This window comes from Nicotiana tomentosiformis, chromosome 8 (genome assembly GCF_000390325.3).
Source record: "Nicotiana tomentosiformis chromosome 8, ASM39032v3, whole genome shotgun sequence".
Classification (NCBI taxonomy): Eukaryota; Viridiplantae; Streptophyta; class Magnoliopsida; order Solanales; family Solanaceae; genus Nicotiana; species Nicotiana tomentosiformis.
The window spans coordinates 113875095-113886110 of record NC_090819.1 but is presented as its reverse complement, the minus strand read 5'-3'; the positions used below and the strand labels follow the sequence as shown (position 1 = coordinate 113886110).

The following is an 11016-nucleotide window of genomic DNA, read 5'->3' as shown; positions in this document are numbered from 1 at the left end:
GCAACAAGTACCACTAACAAACTAAAGCAAGACACTAACAAACTAGCCTACACCCTCAACGGGGAAGAAAAACGCTCAACTACCTACTAACCTACGACCCTAATGCTTGCCCTCCAAACTTTCCTATCTAAGGTCATGTCCTCGGTGAGCTGGAGTCGCGTCATGTCCTGCCTGATCACCTCTTCCCAATATTTCTTAGGTCGCCCTCTACCTCTTCTCATACCTGACAAGGCCAACCGCTCGCACCTCCTAATCGGGGCGTCAATGCTTCTCCTCCACACATGCCCAAGCCATCTAAGACTCGCTTCTCGCATTTTATCATCTATGGGCGCCACCCCTACCCTAGACCGAATATCTTTATTCCTAATCTTATCCAACTTAGTATGCCCGTACATCTACCTCAACATCCTTATTTCTGCTACTTTCATCTTCTAGATATGAGAATTCTTGACTGGCCAACACTCTATCACATTTAACATAACCACCGCTCTATAAAACTTGCCTTTAAGTTCCGATGGCACCTTTTTGTCACACAAGATGTCAGATGCTAACCTCCATTTTATTCATCCCGCCCCTATACGGTGTGTGACATCATTTTCGATCTTCCCATTCCACTGGATAATTGACCCAATATACTTAAAGCTCCCTTTCTTGGGGATGACTTGTAAATCAAGCCTCACGTCAGTGTCCACTTCCCCTGTCATGTCACTGAACTTGCACTCAAAGTATTATGTCTTAGTCCTACTCAACTTGAAACCTTTAGACTTCATGGTCTGTCTCCAAACCTCCAGCCTCTCGCCGACATCACCTCACGTTTCATCAATCAAGACTATATCATCAGCAAATAACATACACCATGGCACTTCTCATTGAATATGGTGCGTCAGAGCATCTATCGCCAAGGCAAATAGGAAAGGATTAAGCGCAGATCCTTGGTGTAAACCCATAACCACCGGAAAATACTCCGAGTCACCTCCCACTATCCTAACCCGAGTCTTAGCTCCATCATACATGTTCTTAATCACCATAATGTATGCTACCGGAACACATTTAGTCTCCAAGCACTTCCAAAGAACCCCTCTCGGGACCTTGTCGTACGCTTTCTCTAGGTCAATAAACACCATACATAAATCATTCTTCTTATCTCTATACTGTTCCACCAACCTCCTGATAAGATGGATATCTTATGTAGTTGAACAACCAGGCATGAACCCGAATTGGTTCTCTGATATAGACACCGACCTCCTTACCCTCACTTCCACCACCCTTTTTCACACTTTCATAGTATGACTAAGCAACTTGATACCACTATAGTTGCTACAATTCTGGATATCACCTTTATTTTTCTACAACGAAATCATCGTACTCCATCTCCATTCCTCTGGCATCTTCTTCGTCCTAAAAATAACGTTAAATAATCCGATCAGCTATTCTACGCCCTCTCTACCCACATACCTCCAGAATTCAACCGGAATTTCATCTGGCCCAGTCGCTCTACCCCTGCTCATCTTACGCATAGCTCCCATTACCTTCTCGACCTTAATATGCCTACAATATCCAAAATCACGGCGACTCTCGAACTGCTCCAAATCACCCAACACACATGTCTCTGTCACCCTCCTCATTCAGAATTTTATGAAAGTAAATCTGCCATCTCTGCTTAATTTGAGCATCATCCATAAAACTCTGTCGTCCTCGTCCTTGATGCACCTCACTTGATTCAGATCAAGCGCCTCTCTCTCTCTCTCTCTCTCTCGCCTTGGCCAGTCGAAATAACTTTTTGTCCCCGCCTTCGTCCCCTAATTCTTTATACAAGCGACCAAACGCTGCATTCTTGGCCTCCGTGACTGCTAGTTTCGCCTCCTTCCTAGCCTTCTTATACCCTTCTCTATTCGCTTTTCTCTCCTTCTCGTCTGTGCTCTCCACTAACTTCAAGTAGGCCACTTTCTTAGTGTGATGACCCAAAAGGTCATCTTATATTTTAAAACTCGAATCTGCGCTCTTAAGCCTTAAAAATCTATTTTTTACCCTCCTCGATTTTGCATGCACAGTCCGGGCAGGTTTCCGGAAAGTTTTTATGTTGAAAATTGATGAAAATAAGAATTTATGCCTTAAAAAGTTGATTTTATTTGACTTCGGTCAACATTTTTGGTAAACGGGCCTGAATCCATATTTTGATGGTCCCGGTGGGTCCGTATCGAATTATGGGACTTGGGCGTATGCCCGAAATCGAATTCGGAGGTTCCTAACTTGAATTATGAATTTTTGATGAAAATTAAAAGTCTGGAAATTATTTGTTTTTAAGAATTGATTGATGTTTGGTAGTACCGGATTCGTATTTTGGTTTCGGATCCCGGTACAGATTTATTATGATATTTAAGACTTGTCTGTGAAATTTGATGAGAAACGGAGTTGATTTGACGTGATTCGGACGTCTAGTTGAGAAAATAGAAATTTTAAAGTGTTCTTGAGAATTTCTTTTGATTTGGTGCTAAATTCGGAGTTTCAGGTGTTATTTTGGCGATTTGATCGCGCGAGCAGGTCCGTATGATATTTTTAGACTTATGTGTATGTTTGGTTTGGAGCCCCGAGGGCTCGGGTGAGTTTCGGATAAGCTACGGGATGTTTCGGACTTAGAATTTCTGTTGTTTTGCTGTTGCTGGTGCACAGGCATTTTGTGCTTCGCGATCGCGAAGTGTAAACTAGGCTGGGAGGTAATTTCTTCTTCGCGAACGCGAAGGACTGGGGGTGGTATCCTTCGCGAACGCGATATGTTAAGGGACCTGGGGGAGGGGGTCATGTTCTTCTACGCGAACGCGTCCACTGGGTCGCGAACGCGAAGGCTTGGGGGGAACTGCCTTACGCGAATGCGTAGAAAGACTCGCGAACGCGAAGGCCTTACCGCTGTGCATCGCGATCGCGACAGGCCTCTTGCGAACGCGATGAAGGCCTGTCGAGTGTTTTAAAACAGACTTCAAACGGGATTTGTTCAAAATTTCATATTTTCTTCCATAGAACTCGACCTAGGGTGATTTTTGAAGAAGTATTTCGACACCCAATCATAGGTTTGCACTTTCTAACTTATTTTCTTCAATTTACATCATCATTTATTAAATTCCTAGTCTTTTATCTTATTCTTTAAGGGTAGAAATTAAGGATTTTGGGGGAATTGGGAATTTTACAAATTTGGAGATGTAGATCTCAATTTGATGTCGGATTCCAAAACTAATTACATATTCGGGCTCGGGGGTGAATGAGTAAATGAATTTTGGTCCGAACCTCGGGTTTTGATCAAGCGGGCCCGTGGTCGATTTTTCTACTTTTTGGAAAAAAATTTGGAAAATTTAATTTATGCAATATAATTGATTTCTTTAGCAATATTTGATATTATTGAGTCATTTTTGAATAGATAAGAGTGGTTTGGAGGTGAATTCCAAAGGAAAAGCTGTGATTGAGAATTAAATGGCCTTCAGAGCGAGGTACGTATTGTGTCTAACCCTGAGTTGAGGGAATTAGGAACCTTAGATTATTTACTAAGTGAAATTCATGGGAGCGGCGTATATGTGAGGTGACGAGTACTTATGTGCCGCCAATTTACCTGTTTTTCCATGTTTCTTCCGTTTTCTTATATTGTCTCTTCCTATGCCTAATTGCTACATGTTTATACTAGTGTTGTTAAATTGATCGTCATTATCATGTTTACGGATTTTCTGTTGGTAATCGAGTATTTATTTAAAAGTTTAGATTTATATTGTGGAACCAAATGTTGAAGTAAGGTTTGTACTTGTTATTCCATCTCCCTGATATCATTTATGCATTACATTATGGTAAGGGAGAGAATTAATGCACGAAGGGTGATGCCGTGCCATGATAAGAGAGTTAATGCACGAAGGGTGATGCCGTGCTATATTGTGAGTGTTAATGCACGAAGGGTGACGCCGTGCCATATTGTGAGTGTAAAAGCACGAAGGGTGATGCCGTGCCATATTGTGAGTATAAAAGTACAAAGGGTGATGACGTGCCATGATATGAGAGTTAATGCACAAAGGGTGATGCCGTGCCGTTTCTATTGATTTATTGGTGAGATTGAGAGTAAAAACACGAAGGGTGATGCCGTACATTTTTCCTTTACTGTATTCACTATTCGTGTTGATTCATGGTATGTTGGCTGCTCCGGTTATCATTTGTATTTCTTTATCTCGTATTCCTCTCAGCATGTTCCCCTCCTGACATTTTCTGTTTAGTTCTTTATTTCTGTTATTTGTATATACACTGTTAAATTGTATAGGTTGATTTATAGGTGCCTTGTCTTAGTCTCGTCACTACTTCGTCGAGGTTAGGCCCGACACTTACCAGTACATGGGGTCGGTTGTACTGATACTGCACTCTGCACTTTCTGTGTAGATTTTGATACCGGTTCGGGTTGATCGAAATTTTGCTATTGGTCCGTTGTCCGGAGACTTAAGGTAGATTTGTCGGCATTCACAGATCTTGAAGTTCCCGTCTATCTTTTCTATTCTACTGTTTCTTTCATTCAGACAATTGTATTTCTTCCACACTATTACTTGTAGTAAATTCTAGGATGCTCATGAATTATGATTCCAGATTCGGGTGGTAGTAATTAATACAGTTTTATGATATTCCGCACTTATCATATTTCATCTTAGTTAATTATTGTTAATTACTGAATGAGAATAAGAAATTGGTTTAATGATTCTCTAACGTTGGCTTGCCTAACAAGTGAAATATTAGGCGCCATCACGGTCCTGTCGGTGGAAAATTTCGGGTCGTGACACTTAGTCTCCACTTTTTCTTGAACCTTTTCATCCACCACCAGTTCCCTCTATGCCCACTAGAGTAACCCTTTGAAACCTCTAACACCTCCCTCGCAGCTTCCCTAATACAGTTCGCCGTCATTGTCCACATGCCACTCGCCTCCCTATTAATTATATTGTTACTCATCTATTTTATATTGTTGCACAAATATTTATCAGTTGACGGATTTATATAATAATAATATCTACTATTTTATGAAGAAAATAAAAAAGATGATAAATATTTTTAAATATTTTAAATACAAACTTTATCCTGATTTTTTTCAATTTCTTCAAGTACTTAAGTAACAAAATTTTAATTCAAGAAAAATAGTAGAATTTGAATAGACTTGAATGTATGAATATCCATTGTATTTAAATGTTCATAAAATAATATTATTTACATACTTCTTTGCATCGTAGTTTTTAAGTAATTTTTTTTAATGAAAATTATATTTAATATTCTTCGCGCAATGCGGGTATGAATACTAGTATTGTATAAAAGTTAAATTCATAATCATTTAAACGTAGTGTATTAGTTGCAAAAATTGTTGGCATGTCACGGTGTCAAGCGAGACACCTATACACTGGAAGTTTCCATTTCCCACCCAAAACGAATCCATTTTTAGGAGAATAAAATTCCTTTTTCATAGGAATTAAATAAATCAAAGCCAAAAAGCTGACACAGAAACTGAGAATTATTCCCATTCTCCCGGGTCTTTCTCTTACATATATGTTCTGTTCTTACTTCAACTGCCTCAAATGTTTTTGCAGTATTGCCCAAGCCAAGGTACCTCCTTTCCCCACTCAAAACTTTTCTTTTTCTCTATGCTGATATGTCCATATAATTTGCTTGGTTTCTTTTAGTTTTTCATTATTTATGTCAAATTCTCGTTCTTTTATACAAATTTGTGAACTTTGACTTGATCATCATTTCAGGAAACCTAATTTATTGTTTTTAAGTGTAATTCTTGGAAAATTTAACGGGTTAGATAAAAGGGGCATGCATAATTTATTGAATAAGTGAAATAAATAGTACTATTATGCTGTCTCCTAGTCTTAGATGAATCATTGAGCAATGATATGAAGATGCAACAACAACAAACCCAGTCCCAGTGGGCTTAGGGAGGTTAGTATGTACGCAGACGTTACCCTAACTTCAAACAATTGATATGAAGATGAATATTATTATTTAATGATACTCCTGGCCTGCTTTTAAGTAGGATTAGGATCAAGTTTTGCAATTACTAAACTTCTTGTTTGAGATGAAAAACTGGTATGATCTGTATGATTCCCTTATCTGGTGGAATTGTTGGTCAATTTTAAAGTTTTTAGTTTGTTAAGCTTTACAAACAGGAGGTTTCACGTTCGATATTGTAATTTTTATTTATATATATTTTTAGCATAAGGGAATTCAAGGGAATATTGATGGAAACAATGAATGTAACTGCTGCATATTGTAGGCACATATACCAACTAAACGTTTTCGTTCTTCGGGCAATCCAAGATGGAGTCACGCAAGGTGGGGAGAAGTTTCTTTGGTGTTTTCCCAATATCATTGGCATATGTGATTTTGACTTAGTTATAAGTATTCATCTCAAGGTTCATCTTAATCTTACTTCTTACTGTCTTTCTTCTCTGCCCTTCAAGTAATTAGTTCATTTGCTTGTGAGATTTGCTTTTTCAGTGAGATCATGAAACCATGCTCAATATATCATAGTAATTGGTTTTTATAACAGTAACTAATCAATTCTTGTTTTTTTTTAATTAGATATTTAAAGAAAATAACTGGTAAATACGAGAAATGAATTGCAAACTGAAATAATTACTCACTATTTCAGTCAAGAACATTTGAAGCTTGTGACCAAGAATTCAATAGTTATTGAGTAGTTATAATCTTAGAAATAAAGTTTTTCATATATTGAATGCGTTTGAACCGTGGAAGCATAATTTTGGGATCTCTCAGAAAATCCTATTTTAGGGCTTTTCATTTTGCATGATATGTCATGCTCACTGCTGAGTGCACATGAACTCTTCATGGTAAGGCATGGCCTGGTTCGTAATCTTGTTCAACATGAGTGTTTCTAGTTCAGAAATTCAAAGTTTGTTTGGTAATTGCCCTGGTTTTGTATGACTACTTATGTATGCTAGCTTTATCAATTAAGTAAATTCTCTTCATTCTGTGTTCGATGAGGATTGGAGTTTTAAATTGCATCTATCATTGATCTGATTGTTATTCAATGGTTTTTGTCAACTAAGGTAATACGGTCTTGCTCTGATAGTTCTCTTTTAAGTTTTTGAATTGAACCATTGACTTAGGTGGTGTGATTCCATGTTTCAGGAAGAAACGGACTGAAGAAAGTGATCACGATACTAGACCTACTACCTTATAATGTTGCAAAAATAATTTAGTATTGTTTCTTGATCATCTGATTGGTATATCTCGTTTTTGCAGGAAGGTTATAGAGGCTCAGGAAAGCAGAAGATGGTCAAAATTGTTTTTGTTATAGGTAAGGGACTTCCATAATTCCTTTAATTGCACTGCATGTTTTAATCACGTCCACTGCATTTAGTATTTCTTTTCATGAAATTTAAACTGCATTTAGTATTCTTGTTTTATCATGAAAAATGCAACTTTGCCAAGTTTACCTGATGGAAAGTGTTAAAGATTGGAGGTGACATACTTTCTTCGTGGCTTCCACATGCCCAAATACACGAGCACCAGCGCAAAAGGAAGAAAAAGGACAAAGTTTAGCAGTAATAAAAAAAAGCATAAGTCACGAAATGCCTCCCAGAGAAGTGAAATTGACCTATTAAATGCCTTTTGTTAGGATGGTAATGTATAGAGAACTTACCTGAAGTTCAGGAAAATGTTGAACTGTATATGTTTTTCTCCCTTCATAGTTGCATTTGTAACACCTTTAAGGTTGAATCCGCCTAGTCTAAATCCTGGATCCGTCTCTTGATTAAGGTTTATTCACAGAGGCAGATGTAGAGTTACAACACCGGGTTCAACTGAACCCAGTACTTTCGATGCAAAGCACAAATTAATGTGTAAAACTTTACAAAAAATTGTAATAAGTAGTAGGTTTGAACCCATAATTTAAAAATACAATAGGTTCATGGCAAAAAACCTTTAGGGTTGAACCCATAGAGCTTAAATACTGCATCCGTCTATGTTTATTCAAGTGCTTAGTCAGCAGCAGGACAATGGATTTTAATGGTGTTGGTTGAAGGAATAGATATTGGCAACAGACTTGAAACCAAGTTCTTGAATAATTATTTAATATATTTAAGTCTCTAGAACCTTTTTCTGAACGTGCTTGAGCGTGCTTATACCTTTCCAGGATCAATCTTGTAAATCGTAAATACCATGCTAGCTAATACGTCCCTGAGCACAAGGAATACTTATGATATTTGCCTGTGTTAGAGCATGTGATATTGCAGTTTCTTTTTATCTCTCTTTTTAAACTTTTAACTTCCTCGTCTCCTTATTGATATTTCCAAATTATTATTATTCATTTTACAGGTGGTCCAGGGAGTGGTAAAGGCACGCAATGCAAAAGAATAGCACAACAGTTTGGCTACACTCATCTTAGTGTTGGTGAGCTTCTACGTCAAGAAATCAATTCTGGTTCTGAAACTGGGTATGTTATTCAACAACCATTTCAAATTCTCGATAATTCCATAGTTCTTACCTTATAATGTGAACTGATATGCTCCTAGAGTATATTCAATGCAATTAGTTTCCTCTGGGAGGTCCTCTATTGTATTACTTGGAATGGAACTTACCAAAAGATCATAGTATCCGCTTTGTAGGCTTACAGTTCTGTTAGGTAAGAATTTTAAATATCACAACAGTGTCTTTATTCTTTCATTCTGTTTATTACAGCTCTATGATTCAGAAAATTATGAAGGAGGGGAAGCTTGTTCCTTCAGATGTAACAGTGAGGCTTCTACAACAAGCCATGCGGGGAATGGATAGCGACAAATTCCTTATTGACGGCTTTCCCCGGAATGAAGAGAATGTTAAAACATTTGAGAATCTTGTAAGATTATTATCCAATTGGTTCTAACGAAGTCAGAAACACACCGATATGCTTATATTTGAAATATGTCGTTTTGGGATTTCTATGTAGACAAAAATGGATCCTGAGTTTGTCCTTTATCTAGATTGTCCACAAGATGAAATGGAGAGGCGCTTGCTAACAAGAAATGAGGTATATATTGTTCAGTCTGATTGCTATGCTATGAAAGATTTTTCCACTTAATACTGGGTACTGTCTATTTGCAGGGAAGAGAAGATGATAACATTGAGACAATAAGGAAGCGATTTAAAGTTTTCATGGAGTCAACTCTCCCTGCAGTTCAATATTATGAATCAAAGGGAAAAGTTAAGAAGGTATATTTGAAATCTTATTCTAGTGTTCTTTAGGGTGGTGGGTAGTGAAAAATTGTTAGATATTGACTGTGAATAAGATGGAATTATTTTAGTAGCAACTGCTCATGACTTGTGTCTGAATATCCAGGTTGATGCTGGAAAACCTGTTGATGAGGTTTTTGAGTCCATCAAAGTCATTTTCTCTCAAAGAAAAGATGATAAGGTGCGACCAAACAGACACAACCACACATGCTTGATACTTTAAATGGATAAGCCTCAAAATGTGATAGTATACATAAATATTTTGACTTGCATATACACACTATCAGTGTAATGTACTTTAACCTGTTGTAGCAGGTTAATTCAGGTTACTAATCCCACTTATTATGACCACGGTTACCTATAGTCGGTCATCTTTGGTGACCTGATAGTGTAAACTGTCTATCCGAATCCTTTCTAATCAGCATGCTCCACTTCTCGACGTTCTTAATTTTCCACTATTAGCAATTTGCAGTGTCACTAGATCAGGCAAAACATATGCTTACGAGTAAAACAAACATTTCATACTATGATCTCATTTTATGAACTTATCAGATTGATCTCTCATAACTTCTTCTCAGTGTTTCTGCAATTGGAATAGGGTGCCCAGTTTCCAGTTTTAGGGGTTAACATAGAGTTATGCCATTGAAGTTCTAGTTGCTCCGTTTGAGAGTCAATATGCAATATATATAATCTGCAGATTCTGGACGTAAGTTTAATATATGCATTTCTTGATATGGTTACAATGTCAATTAGAGAAGACAAAAGATTAAATGGAACACTGAGTGGGCGTTTGGACATAAGAATTGTAAAATTTCAGAAAAAGTGATTTTTTTTTTTAATGGTATTTGAGAATTAGAGTTGTGTTTGGACATGAATATAATTTTGGGTTATTTTTGAATTTTTGTGAGTGATCTGAGTGAAAATTTTGAAAAACAGCATTTTAGAGTTTTTAAAATTTTCGAAAAATTTCAAAATTCATCTTCAAGTGAAAATTGGAAATAACACTGATGCTCTCTGAGACTTATAACCTGTTTGGCCAAGCTGGAGAAATCAACTTATTTTGAAAAGTACTTTTTTCAAAAGTATTTTTGAAAATAGTACCTTTGGAGAGAAATAATTTGTTTTTGGCTAATGACTATGAAAAACACTTTTGAGTGTTTGGTCAAGCTTTTCAGAAAGCGCTTTTAAGTATCAAATTACGAATAATGACATGAATAAATTTACTTAATAGTTAATATTATAAGTAAATAAATAATCTTAAAATTTTGTTATTACATGCAATAATTAAATCTTTTTATTTTATTTAAGTAAAATATGAAAATAAAATTTAAAAGTACTTAATTCTTTTAATATAAGTTAAATATATTAAAAATCATTCACCCCTAAAGTCACTATATATTAGAAAGCTATCCTAAAAATAATAAGAAATATTTATACATCAATATCCTAAGTATTAGGTTTAACGGTTATTTTGGTATATACTATATTTTGTTAAGGGTATTTTTGGTAAGAAGAAAAGTCAAAACTGATTCTGCTTTTGGGAAGAAACTACTTTTTTCTGTTTCTCAGAAACTGATTCTGTTTCTTCCGAAAAATACTTTTTTTCCCTCCAAAAAAGCTTGGCCAAATACCTCAAGTTAGGGAAAAAAAATGTATTTGAGAAAAAAAATACTTTTGGCCTCTTGAGAAGTGCAAAACAGGCAAACAGGCTATTATTCTTCTTCTTGGTCATTTCTTAGTTTTCAGACATCAAAATTAATAAGGTGCAATATTTTTCGA

The 11016-nt window shown here is 36.5% G+C and overlaps 2 protein-coding genes across 3 annotated transcripts; one reads left to right on the top strand and one right to left on the bottom strand.

The window, feature by feature from the left end:
* Positions 1-866: 866 nt before the first annotated feature.
* On the bottom strand, positions 867-1625 carry LOC104116152 (secreted RxLR effector protein 78-like). The gene is made up of 2 exons (XM_009626952.1): positions 1456-1625; positions 867-1167 (listed from the first exon to the last, which is right to left on the bottom strand). Exons 1-2 carry the CDS (start codon positions 1623-1625, stop codon positions 867-869), a joined length of 471 nt encoding a protein of 156 aa, XP_009625247.1.
* Positions 1626-5523: 3898 nt separating this feature from the next.
* Positions 5524-9676, top strand: LOC104116150 (UMP-CMP kinase 3-like). 2 transcript variants are annotated; one of them, XM_009626949.4, is made up of 8 exons: positions 5524-5604; positions 6278-6336; positions 7270-7324; positions 8344-8461; positions 8707-8863; positions 8954-9034; positions 9109-9216; positions 9344-9676. In XM_009626949.4, exons 2-8 carry the CDS (start codon positions 6322-6324, stop codon positions 9458-9460), a joined length of 651 nt encoding a protein of 216 aa, XP_009625244.1. In that variant the 5' UTR covers positions 5524-5604; positions 6278-6321; the 3' UTR covers positions 9461-9676. The 2 variants fall into 2 exon arrangements, with proteins under 2 accessions (XP_009625244.1, XP_070038779.1); XM_070182678.1 differs by lacking the exon at positions 5524-5604 and having other exon boundaries at positions 6284-6416.
* Positions 9677-11016: the final 1340 nt, after the last annotated feature.